Source organism: Rhinoderma darwinii, chromosome 10 (genome assembly GCF_050947455.1).
Source record: "Rhinoderma darwinii isolate aRhiDar2 chromosome 10, aRhiDar2.hap1, whole genome shotgun sequence".
Classification (NCBI taxonomy): domain Eukaryota; kingdom Metazoa; phylum Chordata; class Amphibia; order Anura; family Rhinodermatidae; genus Rhinoderma; species Rhinoderma darwinii.
In genome coordinates this window covers 8,628,349-8,653,604 of record NC_134696.1, presented here as the reverse complement: position 1 = coordinate 8,653,604, position 25,256 = coordinate 8,628,349, and the positions used below count along the sequence as shown (strand labels likewise).

Below are 25,256 nucleotides of genomic sequence, written 5' to 3'. Positions count from 1 at the left end.
TTTTCTCTTAGGGTATGTTCACACGGCAGCGTCCGATACGCCTGAAATTACGGAGCTGTTTTCAGGCCAAAACAGCTCCTGAATTTCAGCCGTAATGGCATGTGCAGGCGTTTTTCGTGGCGTCCATTACGGACATAATTGGAGCTGTTTTTCTATGGAGTCCATGGAAAACGGCTCCAATTACGTCTCAAGAAGTGACAGGCACTTCTTTGACGCGGGCGTCTTTTTCATGCTCCATCTTTTGACAGCGGCGCGTAAAAACAATGACCGTCTGCACAGAACATCGTAAAACCCATTCAAATGAATGGGCAGATGTTTGCCGACGCTTTGGAGCCGTATTTTCGGATGTAATTCGAGGCGTAAAACGCCCGAATTACGTCCGAAAACAGGACGTGTGGACATACCTTAAGGGTATGTGCACACGACCTCTTTTCAGACGTAATTGAGGCGTTTTTCGCCTGGATTTACGCCTGAAAAGACGGCTCCAATACGTCGGCAAACATCTGCCCATTGCTTGCAATGGGTCTTACGATGTTCTGTGCAGACGACTTGCATTTTACGCGCCGCTGTCAAAATACGGCGCATAAAAAGACGGCTCGTCAAAAGAGGTGCAGGACACTTCTTGGGACGTTTTTGGAGCCGTTTTCTCATAGACTATTGAAAACAGCTCCAAAAACGGCCGTAAAAAAACGCTGCGAAAAACGCAAGTTGCTCAAAAAACGTCTGAAAATCAGGAGCGGTTTTCCCTTGAAAACAGCTCCGCATATTCAGATGTATTTTGTTAATCGTGTGAACAGAGCCTAAGGATATCACAATCATTTCTGGTCATGTGTTGGACACAGAGTGTGTGTATCAGAGCCGTGTCTTGTAACGAGCCGTTCACCTGTGTGTGCATCACATGACCATGGACAGATTATTTTTTCTATCACCTGGGAGTAAATAATAAAAGTTCCTATTCAATGACTGCAAGCAGGGATCTTAAAAACTGGGAGAAATTCATACAGAACGTACATGGGAAAATTGTATAACTTTTTATTATGCAGAGAATAACATTTATTTAAAGGGCTAGGAAGTGGCGGCATATCGCTAAAATATGACATCACTTGGTTGGGATCGGCAGTGTGTTGCGGGGGTTCCTACAGACGGACCCCCACCAACGATCAATCATCCTACTGATATGCCGTCACTTGCTCGGCTGGGAAGATCCCTTTTGGTCATCCACTTGTATCAAATCAGTAAACATTTTATTCACCTTTATCCTTGTATCTTGAAAAGCTGGTGACAACTACTACATAGGCCATTACAATTCTGAATTGGGGCGATAACTCAGCTTTTCCGAGCGCCTGAACGGCAAATATGAATAGTCATTCCGTTTAGTCCCTCATTTACATATCGATTTGCTCTTCAGGACACAAGCAAAGATGGGTGACAAACCTTGTGGCCGCTATTATGGCAATCACATGGCTTATTACCCAGCTTTCCCAGGAACAGATATTACTAAGAAAGGAATGGATGAAAAATTAACTACTAAGGTTTTCCGAATTTGGCGGAATATTTGGTGATATTTGAATATATATATATAATTCTGGTTTAGTGATGTCACGGTTCTTTGATATCAATGACATCACCGGTGTCACATGACTCACAGGGGACAACATGGCGGATGGTATAAGATAAGGGACGGTTCAGTCGTTTCTGGGAACAGCCACATTATTGTCAGACGACACTTCCCAGAACATATTCTCGCTATCAGTCTCAGCCTATGACAACGCCCGCAGGTGACATCAGCGCGTCGGACAGTTTGCTTCCATATTGAACATGTGAGATGTCACATTCCGGGGATTCCAGAGGAGACTCTATGGGAACCTCATCGATAAGACGTCTCGTAATTTCCACCTTTTAGTCTTCATAGTTACGGGGTCAATATTTATTTCTAATTAAATCGCTTTAATCCCTTAATGTTGTTTTCGCCCCATCCGACCGGACCAGATGGCGCTAAATGACGTCACTAGGACATCAATAAGGACACCGATCCTATAGACTTCATGGGAATTCTGTTTTGATCGAAAATGCATCCGTTAACGTCCATCGTGAGCAAATCCGTAATTCCATTCACGTAGCGCAGAACTGACGGATAACCCAGAATCGGAGGGTCACAGGTCACGATTCTCAACAACACAAATGGTTTTACAATCGTCGTTTATAATCATTATCTCTGTGTATTAAAATGATCAGTTCCCACCAAGATCTGCCCACTAGTCGTAACGCTTATCATTTATATGTAGTCAATACTAATCAGGAGTATTAGTGGGATGTCTGGCCAGGTACTGTATATGGGGGCACTCTCCAGCTGGGAGATTGTATATGGGGGCACTCTCCAGCTGGGACATTGTATATGGGGGCACTCTCCAGCTGGGACATTGTATATGGGGGCACTCTCCAGCTGGGACATTGTATATGGGGGCACTCTCCAGCTGGAAAATTGTATATGGGGGAACTCTCCAGCTGGGACATTGTATATGGGGCATTCTCTGTTATGGCACTGTATATGAGGACACTATGGTTGAGGGCTGTATATGGGGACTCTCTAGCCAGGGCACAGTGTATGGGTGGCACTCTCTGTCTGGGTAACTTTATATGGGGGCACACTCTAGATGGGACACTGTATTTGAGGGCATGCTATATACGGGCTATGACAATGTATACGGGGGCACTCGCTGGCTGTGACAATGTATACGGGGGCACTCGCTGGCTGTGACAATGTATACGGGGGCACACGCGGGCTCTGGCAATGTATACGGGGGCACACGCCGGCTGTGGCAATGTATACGGGGGCACACGCCGGCTGTGGGAATGTATACGGGGGCACACGCCGGCTGTGGCAATGTATACGGGGGCACACGCCGGCTGTGGCAATGTATACGGGGGCACTCTCCGGCTGTGGCAATGTATACGGGGGCACTCTCCGGCTGTGGCAATGTATACGGGGGCACTCTCCGGCTGTGGCAATGTATACGGGGGCACTCTCCGGCTGTGGCAATGTATACGGGGGCACTCTCCGGCTGTGGCAATGTATACGGGCAACTATAGCAGTGAGTATGCATTGGAAAACTCTCCTGAACCTACTATAATGTACATGGGGTGAGGGGGAAATTTGCCTATTTTTCCTATGGCACCGGAGCATCTTGACAGTGGTTTGTCGCACTTTACTCAGATCAGTTCAGGGAAGGGACAGATCCGCTCTGAAATGCCACCGCTCATCTTTTTAATTAAAAAATTATTTTGCTAAAGCAAATCGATACGCCAAAATAATTTGTATTCACTTTCTTCATCCGATCATCCAGAATATTTGATAATCCGGCACCCACAGAAATAAATCTCCCATTCATCGTCCTACTTTGGGTTGTTCCGGAATATTGACTCGCCCTGTATCCGGTCGGTTTATATTTCGCATTTATTTATCCGGCACATATCGGACCATATTTGGGTCACGCGTGCTACGTCGGGGGTCAATGACCCGATATTGACGTGACGCTTCGGCAGCCGCGGTCTTCATATTTGTGCACATCCTCCGCAGGGAATGCGGGGCACATTCTTGGAGGTGACAAACTCCTGAAATATGTCACAAGAGGAGAGGTGTGAACTGCGGCTGCTGTCACCAGGCGCTCTGGAATGGCTCACGGGGGTTCGCTATCTCGCTGCAGCGGGACAGGTTTCTACGCCCTGTCGCCTGCCCAAGTGATACAACAGGGGTCCTAACACGGTGTTGAAGTGTTGATGTAATTATAGGACATGACATCACGTCAGGGTCGCGCTGTGAGAAGAACGAAAAAATAAGTGATCACAAAGCTCGGAAAATTTCAGGAATTTTAAAGAACGTTTTCAGTGGAAGATTAAAAAAAATTCCAGTAAATAAAAGTAATTCCATAATTATATCTGATCCTGGGAAAGCTGGGTGACAGTAACTATGGCCGTTGTTAAAACTACAGCGGCTCTTGCTACCCAGCTTTCTCAGAATCCTGAATGACATGAGATTTCAAAGACCTGCATAACTATGAAGGTCTTTGAAATCTGGATGACAACCCTGTGAGAGGTATATTAGCAGCCATATTATGCCACCCAGCTTTCCTAAAGCCAATATACAGTAACTTAGCTATAACAACAGATACGACAGCTGAGGCAACCTATAGCTTTAGCTTTGCATTGCGCCCTTCTATGAACAGACTCAATGTGGCAGCCATTTTGTCCCATTACTTATGACCGATAGTCACAGCTCATATCCAGGGGACTGATCATCTGCATTTTCTCGTATATGGACTCAGCCCAGGTGTGAACTGAGACTACCCTGAAACCACAAACAAGGATTATTGACAACAGGCTGGCGGGAAAAAAGTTGTCGATGGAGTAAAAAGTAATCTAAACCACGCAAATGGACAGAAGAGGGGCCTATGAGCCCCTCACAGCTTGGCCACTCAATTCTACCCTGCTCTGCCCTCGTTAAATGGCTGGCAACTATGCAAAGTACAATTTTAATTGGTCCCTTCTCGCATCAGAACTGGTAAATATTTCCTTTGGGAACCAACTCCACTTTGCCGGACAGACCAGGAACATGGAGCCGAGAACACAACTCATTATCTTCATGCCGGAGATATTCTGCTGTAACTTTCATGAACGTTACTTTACACAGAGAAAATCATTTTAATGGAAGAATAGAATTCCAGGTGCTGCCTAACAAATATATAGAACATTTCTGGTGGCTGGATCGGTGAAGCCAATTAAATTGGGCGGCGGGGGAGTCTCCGTGCTCTAACAATGGCTAATCAGGCAACGTCGTGAGCGGAGAGAGAGAAAATCAGGATCCTACGAAAAAGTCAGGGTGTTTGGTGGAGCATGAGACAAGCGTTCCCGGCTGTATTCACAAAGATAGATATAGATATATACACAGACCTCAGCAGCACGTGACAGGTCAAAACGATTAATAATAGCCGCTACATTATTAGGCCCTGTTCACACTGGGTGTTTTACAGGCAGGAAAAAATCTGCCTCAAAATTCCTTCAGAAATTTGAACAGGAGTTCAGAAGCAGAACCACGGCAAGAAAGGACACGCTGCTTTTTTCCCCCACGAGTGGCTAAAAGCTGCCCAGGAAAAAAAAAAAACGCCTCCAACTCCCATTAAAATCAATGGGAGCTGATTTCGGACATTTTTTTAGCGCTGAATCCGACATGGTTTCCACGCCAAAATCAGCGTAAAAAAACGCGTGAACTTGGCCAAAATGTATTTTTGCAGGTACAAAATGTTTTGTAACACAAAATCCTATTTATGCTGCAAATGACTATTTTATGACGCGGAATAATTTTTTATATTCACAAAACGGGAGATTTACAAAGTAAAATGCACCAAAATTCCAGTACAAATTGTGCCAAAAAAGGTGGCGTGTGGGGTGCGTGCCAAATTTATTATGTGTATAAGTAACTTTTTGCACTCTCTGTCGTGATCTGAGGAGGGGAATGGAAAGAAGTGACAGCTTGCAGACTGATTGTTATATAGCAGAATGAGAAGGAGGCCCCACCAGCACAGAGTATTTCAGGACAGGAGCGTGTTCTTCACACCCAGGTCAACAGGCCTTATAGAAGGTCATTCTATATCCCAGGACTGTGCAATTTGGCCTTGTTCACATCCACCACCTACATTGCAGCCTTCATAGGATGGGGGTCATGCCAACGTGTGAATAGGGGGGAGTCTTGTGTGGGTTCACAGAGGAAAGAGGGATCGGTCTGACTTTAGCTGGGCCCTTCTCGGTCATGGGCCCCATAGCAGCTACACGGATGACCCCTATGGTATGCAAGTCCTTGCTCTATACATTATGGTCATTTTTAGTTTTAATCCCTATAAACCATAAAGCAACAGCGCCCCTGGTGGATAAACTCTGCACATCACGCCAAATACCTGCAAAACTTATTCTTTCAACATTAAAACTTCCCTCCACTCAGGAACAAAACCCTGTTCTCAGCAAACCCGTCATAAATAACGCCACATCCATTATCCGGACTCATCAAAGGTTTGTTTTTCACCTTCCACCGACAAAGACTCAGTTTGATAAGACTTAATTACAATGGCGCTGTATAATGCATTGTGCGGGCGCGCGAAGTCGCTCCTGTCATACGGGGACCGCCATCCTTCAGCTTAATGAGGCCGGCTCCATTTAGAATTGCTTATTGTAGGAGAGGATCTAGCGAGGTCTATTAACGGATGAAAAGTCCCTTCTAGAACAGCGGGAGACACGCAGCCCATTTTCCCAGCACAGCGGATGTGCGGCGTGCGATCACTAATTAGCGCTGTCACCAGGGACGCTCCTGGAGTCACTTCCATTATATCTGCGGGAAACCTCTTACAAGGAGTCTACAATTCACTTCTCTCAATCCACCATGGCACAAGAAAACGACCTTCACAAGGGTTAGCACCCTAATGAAGCTTTGGCCAGGGGGGTGAAGTTGGCACCCTGACGCGCTTCGCCCATCTCATCTCGCATAAACAAATCTTATCGCTTCCTGTTTGCGGCAGCGCTCCCCCACGGCTCAGACCAATGGGTCGCCCCAGTTTCCTTACCTAATCATCGCCTTAGGGCAAGTTCTAGTAATCAGGGAAGAAATCTCTGTCGGGGTTTTTCGGCGGAGTCATCTGACGGCGCCGCTCAATTAGTAGAGAATAAATACGACATTACAGTCAGAGGTTTAATGAGGATCCATGTTGGACGTGTATTCGGGGAGCGAGATGATAGAACGCGCCAGTAATGGGGAACGCTTTTGGGTCTCATGAGCTCGAGGCTACTAATTATCAGTACAAATGAAAGGTTACAATATTGAGTTGTATTCAGGACTTGTTACATGGCGAACGCGGCGCCCACCACGTAAATCCACTAATGAGCGCTGCGGGTTAAAGGTGTCGTCCTCGCAGACAAAACACAACACAGTGAGGAGTTTTATATCTACACGTATTGCTGCCTGTATCAATGGGGAGGCAGAATCTACGGTTACACTTGGAGGATTTTGCTTTGTACCATTTTGAAAAGCACTCTGTTCCAAAATAGGTGGACAGATTACAAAAAGCAAGCAGTTTTAGGAACTCACTGCTGCCACCTGCTGGCTCTGAAATTCTATACATCAGTGTTCCGCAATAGCGGATTGGGGGCCACAAGTAACTCATGTGCCCCCCTGTATGTGGTTTCAAAGCTGTGGGCATCTGCAGATATTATCGATCCCTAGTAGCATCAAGGAGGTTGTGGCATTACTACAATGTGGTATTAGTAGCTAACACTATGGTAAAAGCTGTATCCCTTTAAATATTCACCATCGTATTTGAAGCGGTTTGCGATGTACAATAGGTTGGGGACCTCTGCTATAGACCATTCCCTGCTGCATTGCATTGTGGGAGATGTAGTGTTTATACCAGGAACTGTATAGTAGGGTGAATTACTGCACGGGTTCGTGTCTTCACAGGCTCCAAGTGGTGCTGAATTGTGAGTGCAGCTCTGGGTGTGACTGGAGTGTAGAACATGATGTAACCCAAGATTGGCTTATCCAAGAAGTAGTAAATGAGTTTCTTTGTTATTAAATGAACACGCCAGCCAAAACCTGGGCCTTCTCATAGTGATTATTTATTAGGGGGTCGTGTGGAGATCTGCATGTGTGAGCCACAGGGGCGGGTGGCATGGGAATACGGTCTTAGTTAAACATACTAGTTCAATGTAAATAAGGCAATACTATATGAGATTAAAGAAAAATAGGGTAGACATTGGAGGGGGATTTCACCGTGACCTCACCAGACACCCCCATATTAGTATCAAGTCTCACGAACCCTCAAAACTTGGTGAAGTTTTTTTCCCAAGTTTTCTTGGTCTACAGCGCCACCTACTGGTTATTTCCTTCCTGCACACACTAATGAACTAGACTTCATCTGGACTGCCATCTAGTGGCCTAAAAGAGGTAAATTCCTATTAGATTTTGTAATACCGTAGTGATAGAAAAATTGTGAAATGGGATTCGAAATGAGCACAACTGTCGGCTGCTTTCGTTTACACCATGCAACTCTTTTCAGAAATACGGCCACGTATGAAACTTTTATATTTACGGTGTTTAATATTGTGGCTTTTGAGTGGTAAAAACAATTTTTAAAAAAACACAAGTGTCTTAATGTCTTACACTGCACTCTAGTGGTGTCATGTGCACATTGCAGCCTGGACTACATCGCTTAGAAATGCACTTCGCAATATTTGCAGATGAGCCGGTGCTTTCACACATCTTCTTTGCTAATGCACGATTACAATGAACATCAATCCACGACGGGCCATGACCTGGGAGCCCGCACTTAATATTTTCTTGATACAACAAATAATATACGTTTTTTTTTCTCGTTTTATTCTTTTATATACCAAATATAAATGTTACTATCCAAATAAACTATAGACACAAATCTCTTTATACCCTATACCAGCTTCTTACTCCCCTCCCCCTCCAGTACCCGCAGTCGGTCCTAGCTCCACAGATTTCCTCCTGTATAAAAATCGAGGATTATATTTGCTGCAATAACATTGTTCAACTTGGAGCAATAAATATGATGGCAAATGCATCAAAAAGTAAAAAAGAAACAAAAAAATATGCAATAGTCTGGTTTAAAAATCCTCTACCGTTTTGTGCTTACAGCTCCTTTGCAAACCTATGTATCTCCAAGGTTACAGACTACAAACAAACCCTGCGTGTCGTCTTATCATGCACTCAGCCGTTACTACACTTCCTCTGCCTCCTCTTCTCTTCTCTGTTTGCGGTCAATGAATTATTTGCATCCCTCTACAAAACCTGTCCCGATCATGTGAGGCTTACACAGGGCTCGTTGCAATCAAGAGATCTGGTATATTGTAACAAGTCATGCAGCTGTGTTAGCAGAAAATGATCAGGACAGGTTTTCAGCCTCTGGATTACATTTTTTTTTCATTGTTTCCATTCACTGACAGCAAACCGAGATATGCAAATTGGCGATGAATTCAAACCAATTACATAAAGCTGGAGAATAGAATCTGTCTGTCGCCATGGAATATTTAGCGTGTAATTTACATATTACATAATCCGTGCACGATACTGAGACGAGGGGCCGCCGGGACCCCCATGTCCTGTAATTACAGACGCTTTCTTCTATTGACTTGGTAATAACAATGGATTATGGAGCGTTTAGTGATGTTGTATAGCAGAGCCGGCGCAGTCCTTTGTCTCATTCGGATAATTACCGTACTCATGGTAACAAAACAATTTTCTCTAATTTGTTAAATTCAAATTCTACTGGAAACAATCCTCGTATGAAGCGGCCGGGACGGCACATCGCATGTTAATGACGGGGCCTTTCCTGCATCAGAAACGGATTAGTGGCCAGCTGCGCTCTGTGCCGGGAGGTGTCTGCTCTACTGAACAGTGGTATATATATATATATATATATATATATATATATATATATATAATGCGAAATTCTTTTAATACGGAATTTACTAATCCAAAAAGTCTGATAATCCGACACTCCCTTCCAGCACAAAACAGCAATATAAATGTGGAATTTCCAAAGTCCAGAAAACTGGGCAGAGAGAACCAATGCGGAGGCCCCTGAGGGTGTTTGGAGGAACCTGCACTGAGGAGGAGGAGGAGTTATTGCCTTGCAGTGGGCGGAGCGATTATAATTTTTCTTTTTTTTTTTTTATTGCAGTGGATTGGGGTTGTTATGAGGATTATGTTAGGGGTTATACTTCTTGTGTTTGGACCTTATACACTGTTTTTGGTAACTTTTGCTGTAGGTTTATGTAGGAGACTCCAGTGGTATAATGCCGCTATACAGAACTATGATGTCACTATACAAAGAAATACTTGATGTCTATATTGTGTAGAGATTTTATGTGCAGATTTGAGGTTTGTTAGATGGTGGGCCCAGATTTATAGGAACACTCTAGAAAAAACCTGATCATGGTTATATCAAGTGCAGAACCTGAGGGGGCGGAGCATGACACAGCGATCCGCTCTTTGGTGATCTTTGACTTCCTGTGTCATGCTCCGCCCCCTCAGGTCCTGCACTAGGCTTAACAGTATTTCAGGTTTGTCCTCTAACCTTTACCCTAAACCTGGGGACTGGCATCCCTACTATCTACATAACTTTTAGAAAATACAGCAAAACACAGACTCTGATTATTATCTGGGATATTCTGGATATCTTAGGAACCGAGTTAATAGAAAACACTAAACTCACCGGGGTCCACCGATCCTGGTAATTAGTCCAGCCTAAAGTATTAAACTAGTATTATCCAACCGGTGGCTCTAAGGTTGTTGCAAAGCTACAACTCCCAGCATGCCCCGACAGCCAGCGATATGCTGGGAGTTGTCGTTTTGCAACAACTGAAAGGCCACGATACTAAATATTGCCACATCCTGCCAGGACCAGATTTACACCGCTGGAGCGTGTGGGCATAAAACCATTGCAGCATTAAGCCACTCCCCCAGAGTGTGGCCCCGCCTTTTTTAAACATAGTACTTTTATGGTTGCAGGGTGAGCTCTCAACCTCTGGTGCCTCCTAGGCAAAGGCCAACTAAACCTGTATTGCGCTACTCCGTTATTCTTCACGGGAATCCAGGAATATTATGGGGATTCCTCCACAAATCCGGGAAGAACAACGACCTTATCTATGGAGATGCATCTGGAGCGATCGAGATCTATCCCAACAGGAACCGCTAGTTCCAGAGTTGGGACTTTGTTCAGTTGATCATTACCGGTCTCCTTAGTTTTTGGTGAAGCAGTTTGGGGTCCGGTGCCACCATCTTGTATAGAGGACTCTTCCGGAATTCGAGGAGTGTTCACCCGACTTGTATCTGATGGGATATTACTGGATAATGACTACAGGACAAAGAAAGAAAAAAAAAGGTCCGGGTTTGCTTCATTGTAATTAAAAGACCATAAAACCCCTACATTTTTTTAAATAAGTCATACAGTAATGTCCACTGTTGAGTGGTACTCACTGACAGCAAGCAGGGATCTTGAAAATGGTGAAGAATTGAACCATAAAGTACATTAGAAAGTCGCAGAACTTTTGATTACACAAACATTAAAATGTATTCAGATAAAACTGAAAAAAAACATCTTACCATTTGTCTATTAAAACGCGTTGGCGACTCGCCATGTACTATTACGTTGCGGTCGCCAAGGGGAAGCATGAAGCACGCTCACGGGGCTGAGCACGCTCCATACTCGGCGGGTGACAGCTGTGTTACACAGCCGACACCTCACTCCAACGGGCGGAATCAAAGTTCACTTTGACTTCGCCCATTTAACAACCTTAAATGCCACGGTCAATCGTGTTAGAATCAGGGAGGGCTCCCTCAAACATGCCATTGCACCCCCACCCCCTCCCCCACACTGCGCGATCGGCCGTTTACAATGGTTGTTATGGCAGCCTGGGGGCCTAATAAAGGCCCCCAGGTCCGCCAACTTTGTACTCCTTTGAAGCTCTGCCTCTGCCAGGGCTTCAAAGGAGACTGTCCGTACTACGATATACTGCACTACATTAGTATTGCAGTATGTCATGCAAGCGATCCAACGATCACTGGTTCAAGTCTCCTAGGGGGACTAATAATTAAAAAAAAAGTATTAAAAGTTCAAAAAAAAAAAAACACATAAATTGCTGTTTTTTGGTAAAAAAATAATAATAATGAAATAAGTGATCAAACACCAAAATGATGTTGGTGAAAACTACAACTCGCCCCGCAAAAATTAAGCCCTCACATCGCTAAATCGACGGAAAAATGAAAAAGCTATGGCTCTGAGAATACGGCGACACAAAACATTTATTTTTTTTTAGCAAATCGTTTTGCTTTTTTTAAAAGTGGTAAAACATAAAACAAAACACATAAATTTGTTATCGCCGTAATCGTATCAACCTGTAGAATAAGGTGCACATGTAGTTTTTACCCCCTGATGGACGCCGTAAAAACAAAACTCCCCAAAAAAAAGGCGTAATCGCTGTTTTTTTCCCATGTCACCCCACAAATAATTTTTTCCCAGATTCCCAGTATATTATGCGGCACAATAAATGGTGTCATGAAAAACTACAACTTGTCCCACAAAAAACAAGCCCTCATACGGCTATGTCGACAAAAAAAAAATAAAAAATAAAAAAAGTATGGCTTTTGGAAGGCGGGGAGGAAAAAAAACGAAAATTAAAAAAAACTAAAATTGGCCGTGTCTCCAAGGTGTTAAAATCATAAAATGTGGTCACGGACATCTCACCTGGTGGCCGGACCCCAGGCTGCTCTCCATCTTTTTTCTCCTGGAGATTTCGGGGTTCCAGTGGCAGACGAGACTGTCATTCTGAACACTGTAATTCTTGTTTCCAATAAGCCAATACGTTTTCATTTTCCCTTTGCCCTAAAATGAAAAATCACATTTTATTTTAATGAAATAAATATTTACATTCACTTTTTCTTTTCTCTCCTACAACTTTGCCACTTCTTAGCTTGACGGAACTTTATATATATATCTGTTCATCCTCAGCCTCCAAATTCATGAATAGAATGCCAGCACTACAGTGGAGACTGACACAGGCAGGGCAAAAGGAGAGCAGAAGGAAATATAACTCTGCAAAGCGGTGTAGATAGATTAGTGGGAAGATGACAACCCCTATGGGCACATGACATTAGTGGTTGTCACCTGTATCTGTTAGACCACGATATCTCATTACCTTAACTTCAATATCGCCGCGTGGCTCAATCTCGTAAGCGTTGTCAATGAGCAAGACCTGGTAGGTGGCAGAGCTGATGTGAATCTTCTGAGCTACAAGATAAACACATGGACATCGTTCTCATGACCTGGGTAATATCATCCACAATAATAAATATGTGCAGTATTTTGGCTTCTGGTGTAGTTGACTGTTTATCTTTGTGTTTATTTTGAGTTATATCAGGTTTTATTCTCCATTCACATCCAAAGCACAAGTAAAAATGCTGCTGGTCCTTACATTGGATCCGTCAATCACGTATCCTGACAGATGAGCGCTCAATATGTCATTGTGAACTGAGCACCCACAATGCACTGTTTTGGAGTAACAGGAAACCAGCATTGGACGGTAAAGGAGGAGAAAATCCTACAATTCAAATTCAGAAAAAGAATAGTAACGAAAAGTATAATCAGCGCTGCTCAACATTTTATGTGGGTTTACAGTAATATGTAGTCTTCCTTGAAGGTGTGCCCAGGACACACGGCCATCCCTGGATGGGTCGGGGGCCTGTGCAGTATATTCTATTGATGCACTGCCCCTCCTGCATAGTGTACTATATAGTGCCCAAATAATACTACCTTGTAGTGCCCAAATAATACTACCTTGTAGTGCCCAAATAATACTACCATGAAGAGCCCAAATAAAACTACCATATAGTGCACAAATAATAAGACAATACGACCACATAGTGTCCAAATACTTCAATATAGTGCCCAAATAATACTACCATATAGTGCCCAAATACTACCACATAGTGCCCAAATACTACTACTATATAGTGCCCAAATAATCCAATCATAGTGCCCAAATAATACAACCACAGTGCCCAAATACAACCACATAGTGCCCAAATAATACAACCACAGTGCCCAAATACAACCACATAGTGCCCAAATAATACAGCCATATAGTGCCCAAATAATACAACCACATAGTGCCCAAATAATACAACCACATAGTGCCCAAATAATACTACCTTGTAGTGCCCAAATACTACCATGAAGAGCCCAAATAATACAACCATATAGTGCCCAAATAATACAACCACATAGTGCCCAAATAACACTACCTCATAGTGCCCAAATACTACCACATAGTGCCCAAATAATACAACCACATAGTGCCCAAATAACACTACCTCATAGTGCCCAAATACTACCACATAGTGCCCCAATTACATTATTGTAAGGTGCCCAAGTAACATCGCTCAATCAATAAGCTAGGGAAGCTCTTGGTGCCCAGGTAATAAGGGTCAATGGCGCCCCCTTCAGTAGTGACAGATGAAGCAGCCTGTGTGACCGCACACCCCAAAGGCCGGTGATATAGCACAGATGGCAGGATCAGACATCATACATACGTAAGCTTGTAGATTCCATCCGAGAGGCGGTGTTCACCGTGTCGCCAAACAGGCAGTAACGAGGCATCTTGTATCCGACAACTCCGGCAACACACGGACCTACAACACATAGATTCACCGTTACTGGATAGTGAGATATTATATAGGACTGTGTATGGTCTGCTGGGGTGTATAGCAACGGAGGCAAATAGGCCACGCCCATTCCACATCTATGCCACGCCCATTCCACATCTATGCCACGCCCCTTGTCTCAATTTTTTTTTTTGCTATTGTATGACACCTGCCAAACTCTTTCTTATTCCAATAGATAAAGTGCTGTTCTTTAAGTAGCTGCTTGCTGTAAGTGACTGGAAACATTCCTATTTACATCTATAGGTTGAAAACTCCTCCTGCTGTCACAGCTTGATACAAGAGACAGCTTTGATACACTGTAACGAGAGCTGCAGCCGTGGCAGCTGGAGATGATACAGTCGGGCTATGACTCTTTGAATGTAAAATAAAAAATAGGTTTACATTCAACGACAGCCAGCAGAAATCTTGAAAACCGTAAGAGAACGTTCCAGAACGGTTCATAATATTATGTAAAACTGAAAAATTTCTTCAAGTCATACTGATAATTAGCTTCATTATATCCAGGAGATTAATATGTTATAAAATACAATAAATAACGTCTGACGTAACAACAAACTCATTCTGTGACCCTCGGCTGAATATAACCGGCTCTGGGGCGCTGGAAACATCCCAAATCCACAAATATATCGAATGTGACTGCGACAGCCAAGAATATAATGGCTAAACCATCCACAGCTCAAAAACAATAGTCCGACCAAGAAGTCACTTAAAGGGACAGCTCCAGAAAAAAAAATTATATTCATCCCTAGAAATAAAAAACGCAAATTGCTTAGAAAGCGAAGAAAAAAATATTTTCTTCCTATAAAGTGAACGGTCACTAATGGACAGTTTAAATCTACATATAATATCGAACAACATTCCAAATGCTTTATATGGCCTGTACTGAATATAACATATGTCTTATACACTATTCACATCCAAAGCTGCATTTAAAATCCTGATGGTTGTCCTTTGCAAACAGACAGCAATTTAGCTCCACCCCTCTGTCAGACATGTGACCCAACTGCTGAGCTCCCACAATGCAATGTTTCTGGTAACTTGATACCAGCAGAAATGTGAATGCAGCTCTGGATGCGACAGGAGAAGAGATGAGGTGAAGTGAAAATGACTATACTATTATTAAAGTCAAGTATTTAACATTTTATGAAATGTTGTTAAATGTGGCATCTCGGGCAGAGAAATTGAAGCTAGTCCTGCTGGATATAGACCGCTTGTATATTGAATTGTGGATATTGTTTGAGCATTGTTCATCCGGAGTCTCCGGATTCACGAATAGAATGTCGAAACCACAGTGAAGACTGACACACAAACACAGCAGTAGTAGAGAGGAAGCGGGGGCTTTTTATAACTCTACATAATGTATAGTGATCAGCTATTCAGGGTCTTTCTGTCACTAGACCCCTCACAGAGCTGATATTCCCGACGCTCTGATGGGACTGTATACTGGCAGGTCCCTGTATTGGTGAGTTGGACAGCGTCCTGTGAACACGTTGCAGGGCCATAAATCAGGCGTTCACATTGTAAAGCCGCTCGTCCATTTGTTTTTGTCATCAGACATACCGGTGTGTACGCCAACCCTCAGCCGCAGCCTCTCGCTTGGCATGTGCGGAATGATCACTTGCCGAACGGCAGCCACCAAGTCCAGGGACATTTTAGCAATTTCGTCTGCGTGTTTTTCATTGCTCCTCTCCGGTAACCCACTGACCACCATATAAGCGTCACCGATTGTTTCCACCTACAGCAAGAGACAAAGTTATCAACGCAGACGTGATTATATTCCACGTAAATCTAAAGCGGACGTGTTATAATACAAACGTATCTATAGAGAAACACAAAGTCCATCACTAGGGCAGGTCCCTTTAAATTAGGACATTTAATATAGAGGGGAATTTGTGATCTCTGGAAGTGGGGAGGGGAGGGGGTCATGCAATCTACTATGCCTTATATGGAAATGACAAGTGTCGTCTTCTCAGCCAATCAGAAGTGACATAGAGGGATTTGAGGCGTTAGTAACTTTACACTTGTCGATGTGACCGGGAGATGTTTACATGTGGACCCCCCCCCCACCCCCTCATACTTCTGACCAGGGGTGCAGCCTCTGGACCCAAATACAGAATCTGTAACACAGCCCCCACCGACTACACCGCGTTCCAAATTATTATGCAAATGTTATTTTTCGCTGATTTTCCTAAATAGTTGATGCAAATGACGGTCAGTATAATCTTCAAGCATCAACCCTTGTAGTATAATGCAAATTTTATTGAACAAATCTCCTAATGATAACAGAATTTTTTTAGAAGTAAAAAAACTCAAAATACAATGTTTCATATTATTATGCACAACAGAGATCAAAACATTTTACAGGTTGTAAAGAGACTAAAATGGTCATTTGTTGAATTTGCAGCATCAGGAGGTCATATTTACATAAATCAAAAGCTCTTTCAATCAAAAAAAAAACATAGCAGCCCAAGTTACATGTTAACATAGGACCCCTTCTCTGATATCACCTGCACAATTCTTGCATCCATTGAATTTGTGAGTATTTGGACAGTTTCTGCTTGAATATCTTTGCAGGATGTCAGAATCGCCTCCCAGAGCTTCTGTTTTGATGTGAACTGCCTCCCACCCTCATAGATATTTTGCTTGAGGATGCTCCAAAGGTTCTCAATAGGGTTGAGGTCAGGGGAACATGGGGGCCACACCATGAGTTTCTCTCCTTTTATGCCCATAGCAGCCAATGACACAGAGGTATTCTTTGCAGCATGAGATGGTGCATTGTCATGCATGAAGATAATTTTGATACGGAAGGCACGGTTCTTCTTTTTGTACCACGGAAGAAAGTGGTCATTGATAAACTCTACGTACTTTGCAGAGGTCATTTTCACACCGTCAGGGACCCTAAAGGGGCCTACCAGCTCTCTCCCCATGATTCCTGACCAAAACATGACTCCGCCGCCTCCTTGCTGACGTCGCAGCCTTGTTGGGACATGGTGGCCATTCACCAACCATCCACTACTCCATCCATCTGGACCATCCAGGGTTGCACGGCACTCATAAGTAAACAACACGGTTTGAAAATTAGTCTTCATGTATTTCTGAGCCCACTGCAACCGTTTCTGCTTGTGAGCATTGTTTAGGGGTGGCCGAATAACAGCTTTATGCACACTTGCAAACCTCTGGAGGATCCTACACCTTGAGGTTCAGAGGACTCAAGAGGCACCAGCAGCTTAAAATACCTGTTTGCTGCTTTGCAATGGCATTTTAGCAGCTGCTCTCCTAATCCTATTAATTTGTCTGGCAGAAACCTTCCTCATTATGCCTTTATCTGAACGAACCCATCTGTGCTCTGAATCAGCCACAAATCTTTTCACAGTACGATGATCACGCTTAAGTTTTCTTGAAATATCCAATGTTTTCATACCTTGTCCAAGGTATTGCACTATTTCACGCTTTTCGGCAGCAGAGAGATCCTTTTTCTTTCCCATATTGCTTGAAACCTGTGGCCTGCTTAATAATGTGGAACGTCCTTCTTACGTAGTTTTCCTTTGATTGGGCACACCTGGCAAACTAATTATCACAGGTGTCTGAGATTGATTACAATGATCCAAAGAGCCCTAAGACACAATACCATCCATGAGTTTCATTGAAAAACTAATAATTAAATGTTTATGACCCTTAAATCCAATGTGCATAACAATTTGGAACACGGTGTATGTACCATTTATAATACGAACGTATTCTTGTGTGGCCTTCGGGCCCCCTCAGGCACCGGGTGCTACAGTTACCTCTGTGTATTATGTGGGGAGAGAACTCCAAACTTTAAAGGGGGCTTATTTATATTTTTGGCCATTAATGGCGGTTAGATTTATATTTATATCGTATAGTATGATATTTATATGCACTAAGCGGTAACCTGTGCGGTTTGGTTGCATTGTGCTTTTATTCCCTCTAGGTGGCGTTCAGGAGGAGCGGTCCATCCAGCTTGTATATACGGGATGTTGTGTCCCATGTTTGCACTGTAACGTTGTGGCTATTTCTTTGTACAGGTCGCATCATGGTTGGTGAGGGGCAGCGATTACTGCGCATTGTTACATTGGGGCTGTGCCTAATGTAGAAAACGGTGGTGTTCTGTATCGGGTGCAAAACTGGGAGAAACCTGAGCTGCATTACGGGAGAGAGAGTACTGTTGAGAGCCGCTGCAGAGTGTTGGGGGACTGTTGAGAGCCGCTGCAGAGTGTTGGGAGGCTGTGGAGAGCCGCTGCAGAATGTTGGGGGGCTGTAGAGAGCCGCTGCAGAGTGTTGGGGAGCTGTGGAGAGCCGCTGCAGAGTGTTGGGGAGCTGTGGAGAGCCGCTGCAGAGTGTTGGGGAGCTGTGGAGAGCCGCTGCAGAATGTTGGGGAGCTGTGGAGAGCCGCTGCAGAATGTTGGGGGGCTGTGGAGAGCCGCTGCAGAGTGTTGGGGAGCTGTGGAGAGCCGCTGCAGAGTGTTGGGGAGCTGTGGAGAGCCGCTGCAGAGTGTTGGGGAGCTGTGGAGAGCCGCTGCAGAGTGTTGGGGAGCTGTGGAGAGCCGCTGCAGAGTGTTGGGGAGCTGTGGAGAGCCGCTGCAGAGTGTTGGGGAGCTGTGGAGAGCCGCTGCAGAGTGTTGGGGGCCTGTGGAGAGCCACTGCAGAATGTTGGGGGACTGTGGAGAGCCGCTGCAGAGTGTTGGGGAGCTGTGGAGAGCCGCTGCAGAGTGTTGGGGAGCTGTGGAGAGCCGCTGCAGAGTGTTGGGGAGCTGTGGAGAGCCGCTGCAGAGTGTTGGGGAGCTGTGGAGAGCCGCTGCAGAGTGTTGGGGGCTGTGGAGAGCCACTGCAGAGTGTTGGGGGGCTGTGGAGAGCCGCTGCAGAATGTTGGGGGGCTGTGGAGAGGTGCTGCAGAGTGTTGGGGGGCTGTGGAAAGCCGCTGCAGAGTGTTGGGGGGCTGTGGAGAGCCGCTGCAGAGTGTTGGGGAGCTGTGGAGAGCCGCTGCAGAGTGTTGGGGAGCTGTGGAGAGCCGCTGCAGAATGTTGGGGGGCTGTGGAGAGTCACTGCAGAGTGTTCGGGGGCTGTGGAGAGCCACTGCAGAATGTTGGGGGGCTGTGGAGAGCCGCTGCAGAGTGTTGGGGAGCTGTGGAGAGCCGCTGCAGAGTGTTGGGGAGCTGTGGAGAGCCGCTGCAGAGTGTTGGGGGGCTGTGGAGAGCTGCTGCAGAGTGTTGGGGAGCTGTGGAGAGCTGCAGCAGGGTGTTGGGGAGCTGTGGAGAGCTGCTGCAGAGTGTTGGGGGGCTGTGGAGAGCCACTGCAGAATGTTGGGGGGCTGTGGAGAGCTACTGCAGGGTGTTGGGGAGCTGTGGAGAGCTGCTGCAGAGTGTTGGGGGGCTGTGGAGAGCCGCTGCAGAATGTTGGGGGGGCTGGGGAGAGCTACTGCAGGGTGTTGGGGAGCTGTGGAGAGCTGCTGCAGGGTGTTGGGGAGCTGTGGAGAGCCGCTGCAGAATGTTGGGGGGGCTGTGGAGAGCTGCTGCAGAATGTTGGGGGGCTGAGGAGAGCTGCTGCAGGGTGTTGGGGGGCCGTGGAGAGCTGCTGCAGAGTGTTGGGGGGCTGTGGAGAGCTGCTGCAGGGTGTTGGGGGGCTGTGGAGAGCTGCTGCAGGGTGTTGGGGGGCTGTGGAGAGGTGCTGCAGTGTTGGGGGGCTGTGGAGAGGTGCTGCAGTGTTGGGGGGCTGTGGAGAGCTGCTGCAGAGTGTTGGGGGGCTGTGGAGAGCCGCTGCAGGGTGACAGGGGCATATTGTTGGGCTTATGACAGAGGTCCTGGGGCAAGTTGCGGGTGACGGGGCAGGTGACTCTCCACAATTAAGTGCAGCTGTGGGTACGTGCAGGAGCTTTACTACAGGCAGCCATTTTCGGCACACGGGGCCATCTATTGCCAGACCAACCCTTGTACCAGGGAGGAGCGCCCTTGGACCTGCGGCAACAGACAAGCAACCTGCCGTCATCCTCTTCACCGTATCTATTTTGTGAGCCTCTCATATTGAGACGAACTGCTGTATTTTTATGCTGCCGATATCTCCGATCTAAGTAAAGTTGAGTTTTGCAAGAAATCTCCTGCGTCACGCCATCTTTACTGCGACCAGCCTGCACCGGGCCCTTACACCAGCACCTTACTGAGGGCCACACCTTACATCTGCACCTATCATCCAAAGGAAAAACCCTACAGAGATCAGTGGGTTCTTGCAGGCGCTCAGCTCCTGGGCAGGGGATGTCATGACCTGATCTAGAAACCAGGAATACAAGCAATAAATCCTGACCGTGTGGCTTTAAGAACAAACTCACAGATCTCTGGAACGGCCCGAAACAGGTGATGAAAATTTGGGGGTTCGTGCACCCCTCCACACTGGCCAAATGCTCGATTTTTAGTTTTTTTCCCGGAGTGTCACTTTAAATAACTGGTATAGGGTGGTATTTAATTCAGGTCTTCTAGACAATGTGGAGGGGGGGGGGGGGGGAGCCTCAAAATCTTTCCTGCTGTCTATGCAAATGATGCCTGCAAAAGTCCCACAGCCAATCACATGACAAATCTGCAAACTTATCTATTTTATGATTGGCCAAAAATGCTGCATGTGACCGATCGAGGGGACTCTTCACATTGACAGATGGACACATTTTGGGGCTCAATTAGACCCCCATTATTGCCTACAGGATCTATCTGCTCCTGTATGTTATTAGTGGTGACATGTCCCCTTTAATAGCGGCTCTTACCCACCTTATACACGTTGTACGACTCTATCCTGCTGTCAAAACAGACGTACAAATTATTCAGCATTTCCACGACCTGTAGAGGGGTGCAGGAAGCCGAAATTGAAGTGAACCCCACAATATCTGAAAAGAAGATGGTAACCTGGAGGATACAAAAAAAAATGATTATTAGTATTATATAGCGCTAAGACAGCCCATAATACTCTGGAATAATGAGCACGTGCACAATGATATTCCGGAGTAAAGGGACTATATCTGCTGCTGGGAAAGCTGGGTACCAACAAACAGGAATCCCGCGAAGCAGTCACCCAGTGACCAGATTGTCACATCTACTGCTTCCCGGCAAGGAATGTTTGCCATACAGAAATCCGGAAAAGCTGGGTGGTCATTCCTGTAGGGCAGGGGTCAGCGACCTTCGGCACTCCAGCTGGTGTAAAACTACAATTCCCAGCATTATATGACAATGATGGTTCTCTCTATGAAGATCAAGGAGCGGCGATGTCTCCGCTGCGCTGGGAGCTTCATCACGTCGGTCGCTGCGCTGATTACTGGCAATTATACAGACAATGGCGGCCAGCTAGGATCCGCTGTAATAACACCGCGCTCTCCAGACACAACGTCCGGGGCACAGCGCAGTCATTATCTGATGTGATGGAGGAGCGGACGGGGATTCTAAAATATGACGTGTTCCCGGAAATAGAGGAAAAAAAGGAAAGTGTTGTATTATATGGTCGATAAGGGTAAGGGCACACGGAGCGGCCCTGACATGGTGGCGATGCGGCCAACAACCGCGCCAGCACCATGTTCGGCGCGGCTGTTAATCACCCTGTTAATGGCCGCACGTTATTTCGGGTTAGGGTATGTTTACACGCAAAGTCAAAAGTGCATGAAAATGATTGAGGAGTTTTTTTAAGCTGAATTTTTTTTTTATGGGGTGTTTTTAGAGCGGATTTTCTATTGACAGTGACATGCTTCTTTATACGGGGTTTTTTTGTTTTTTTTTTACAAACGGCGTAAAAAAACGCCCCGTCTGAACGAAACAACGTTTTTGCGATTGAATTCAGTGGGAAGATAGTTTTTTCATGCGTATTTCGAGACGTTTACGCCCAGAAATACGCCTGAAAACAGCGTGTGAACATACCCTAAAACGTCCCTTTACCTGCGAAATCGTGCGGCCATAAAGGGTGTATTAAATAATTAATGGACGCACGATTGTGCAGGTAAAGGAACGTTTCACCCGCGATAACGCGCGCCCATTAACCGGGTATTTTACAGCCACCCAAAACATGGTGCAGGCGCAGTTGTTGGCCGCGTCGCGATTTTGTCAGGGCCGCTCTGTGTGGCCTCACCCTAATAGACCGGGATCACAGCGGACAATCCTCGGAGTGAGGAGGAAGTCGCTCTGTATCCACAGATATTTAAAGGCGTTTTCAAGGACTTTAATATTGACGGTCTAGCCTTAGAATAGCCCATTAATATTTTATCAACGGTGGTCCGACTCTTACCATTGCCCCCCCCCCCCCCTCGATCGGTCTAAATGTTCATGGTTTACTTTATTGGGACTGAGCAGCAGTACCAGGCACAGCCACAACTGTACATATGGCGCTGTGCCTGGTACTGCAGCTTAGTCCAATACAAGTGAATGTAGGCATTGCCACAGAGTATTCAGTCAACGGGTGCCAGTCAAATATTGATGACCTATCCTAAGGAAATCTCCTTTAGCAAGAATAGAACAATTATTCCCATACCAGCAAAGTAAATCCCTGACATTTTCCATAATTCCAATCAACATTTACACTCTGTAATCACAATGGATAAATTGGCGCCGGTTGACCCGGGATAATTAGGGCGTTGTAGCAGCAGTGTGTTTGTTCAGCTACAGTCCATAGCTTTGTACCAGGATACGACACAATGTCACGGACACGGCACAGGATTTATTATATGTAACATTGATCATATTCCCCCTCAAAACACAATAACGTTCAGTTCTGTAACTCGCAAGTGAGAAAATCCAACATCCTACTGATCCGTCATGAGCCAAAACTCAGATGTCCCCCGTAATATTACCAATTACAGGGTCTAAAGGAAAACGTTGAAGGGTCAGTGTCATTGCAAAAAATCTACAAAACAATTGACTTGTCAGATCAGTGGGGTCCGGAGACTGAGACCACCCCCAATTGCTGATAGGAAGAGGCAGAAGCCCTCAGCTAAGCACTATACCCCTTTGATCAACCTTTTCCGATCTCGGAGAGACAGGGTTAGCGGTGTACGGGATATAGACTTTCTATGGGCCCATACAGCACTTCCTGCCCTTTGTTTCAGCACTTGCTTCGGGTTAGCCCCCGAAACCCCACAAATCCATTACCCTACAAAAGACACCAAAAAAAAAGAAAAGGGGGGCTGGATTTTTTTGTTCAAAAACAGCGCCACTTCTGTTTGTAGGCAGTGTCTGGTACTGCAGCTCTGCCAAATTTAAGTTAATATCAGACAATCAATGGGCAGGCAAAATTTAAAAAAAATCCAGACCCATTTTTCTAATCGGAGACAACCCCTTTCAGGTGCTCCAGTTATATACCTGCCATAGAGGCAAGTTGTGCTACTACTATAAGACTTGGGGAAGGGGAGGTTGGGTTCTTCGTGCTGTCAGGACATGCTGGGAGTTGTAGTTTTGACAGCTGAAGAGTCGCAGGCTGGAGACTACTGCTAAGGACCAACCTGATCAAAACTTTCAGCTTCCACGTGCTTATTCTTCCTCAGCTGCTTGGCTACAGATTTGGGGAGCATCTGATGGAGCAGATCTTCCGCCAGGCTTCTTTCCTTTTTCAGATCTTCCGTCCTTTCCTTAAGGTTCCTGGCGTAATTCTGTATCCACTCGGTCATCTGCTTAAATGAAACCAGAACAATGGGGTATATAAGGCAAGACACGGTCAAGAGAGTCACCTTCAAGCTGAGCGTAGACAAGGTTTCTTTTGATTTATTCCGAAGTTTCTCGAAACCTTCCAAAAATAAACATTTTTGTATGGAAACCAGGCCGGCAGCCAGTCCGGGATCAACACACGATGAAGAATTTGTACATAATAGTCTCACAAAGGACACATCCTGGAATTGACTCAAGTAGACGGACATATCGTCATTGTCCAGCCAACACATCTCCATGGTATGGGATAAGAACAAGCCATAGTTCATTTGGGTGGTGATTTGATACAGTAGGGACTGAAGATCAGCAGAAGACAATGGACTATGATGGTTAATGTCATGAAGGTCCTCAGTGACTCTCATCAGAAGATGAAGTGACACCATGTCTGCCCAGTCTGGGTTCTTCTTCACTATATTAAGATGAATGGACTTACTAAGATCTTCTAACAACTCACCGGTGACCAGAGATAAGGAGTCCCTAATGTCGGAGCCTTTCACGTTTCCAAGCTCGAATATAATCTGGTCTACGAATATGTGGCAGGTGGGATGGACGTCGGCTTCTTCCAAGCATCTCAAATTCTCTTCTTGATGTAGTTCTTGCGTACACAATAAATGCATTTTTTGTGATAATATGGACTGTATGTCCGTAGAGTTGAGGTCATCCCAACAGCAGAACGTTCTCTGATCTTGGAGAAATTGGATGAACCTTATGGCGGTAATAACAGGGCAGGAGGAGAAAGCTTGAAGAACCGCCTTGGTGTTCCTCCAGTCCTCGATACAGTCGTGTAAGTCAATGGAGACGGAGCCGAGGAGAGTGATTAGAGAAACCAGACAGGCCGCCAAGATCCTTCTAACGGTTCGACTGCTTCCAAAGGAGCAAGGAGGCGCACATCTAAAGTGTTAGAGGGAATATGTAATATATACGTTACATCCATGTCTTCACTCAGACTTTACTTTCATCAACTTTGGACTTCAATGGAATATCTAAATAGGTTCAACATTCTGTGCCAATTTATTCCTTAATACATTGTTATTGCAGTCAGAACAGTGTTTTTCTGATAAAAAATCCCCAAATCCCCATGAAGGGACGTAAAGGGGAATTTATAAAACACGCTACGGCACTTTTCTGAAGTAGAAAAATAGAAGCTAGTGCAAAAACAAAAATTGCGAATTTATTTTGGTGCCGCCTCTTTAAAAAAAAATTGGCTGGGGCTGATCAAAAGGGGCAAAGCAAAACATTTACTATAATTTACGCTTAAAAAAAAAACAGACAGAAATGTCAGCTCCTAG

At 45.3% G+C, this 25,256-nt stretch overlaps 1 protein-coding gene across 2 annotated transcripts; it reads right to left on the bottom strand.

The window, feature by feature from the left end:
- Positions 1 to 10,462: 10,462 nt before the first annotated feature.
- Positions 10,463 to 21,695, bottom strand: LOC142662416 (atrial natriuretic peptide receptor 1-like). 2 transcript variants are annotated; one of them, XM_075840635.1, is made up of 6 exons: positions 21,058 to 21,695; positions 15,848 to 16,022; positions 14,156 to 14,254; positions 12,763 to 12,854; positions 12,312 to 12,449; positions 10,463 to 10,922 (listed from the first exon to the last, which is right to left on the bottom strand). In XM_075840635.1, the coding sequence occupies exons 1-6, from the start codon at positions 21,115 to 21,117 to the stop codon at positions 10,668 to 10,670; spliced, it is 819 nt and encodes a 272-aa protein (XP_075696750.1). In that variant the 5' UTR covers positions 21,118 to 21,695; the 3' UTR covers positions 10,463 to 10,667. The 2 variants fall into 2 exon arrangements, with proteins under 2 accessions (XP_075696750.1, XP_075696751.1); XM_075840636.1 differs by lacking the exon at positions 21,058 to 21,695 and adding an exon at positions 20,628 to 20,758.
- Between the last annotated feature and the right edge of the window lie 3,561 nt (positions 21,696 to 25,256).

Coding starts and splice junctions, on each gene's coding strand:
- LOC142662416 (XM_075840635.1), bottom strand. CDS start 21,117: ATGCTGAATAATTTGTACGTCTGTTTTGACAGCAGGATAGAGTCGTAC. Junction 16,023..21,057: donor AGTCGTACAACGTGTATAAG/GTGGGTAAGAGC, acceptor CTCTTGCTGTAG/GTGGAAACAATCGGTGACGC. Junction 10,923..12,311: donor GCCTGGGGTCCGGCCACCAG/GTGAGATGTCCG, acceptor TTTGTCCTGTAG/TCATTATCCAGTAATATCCC.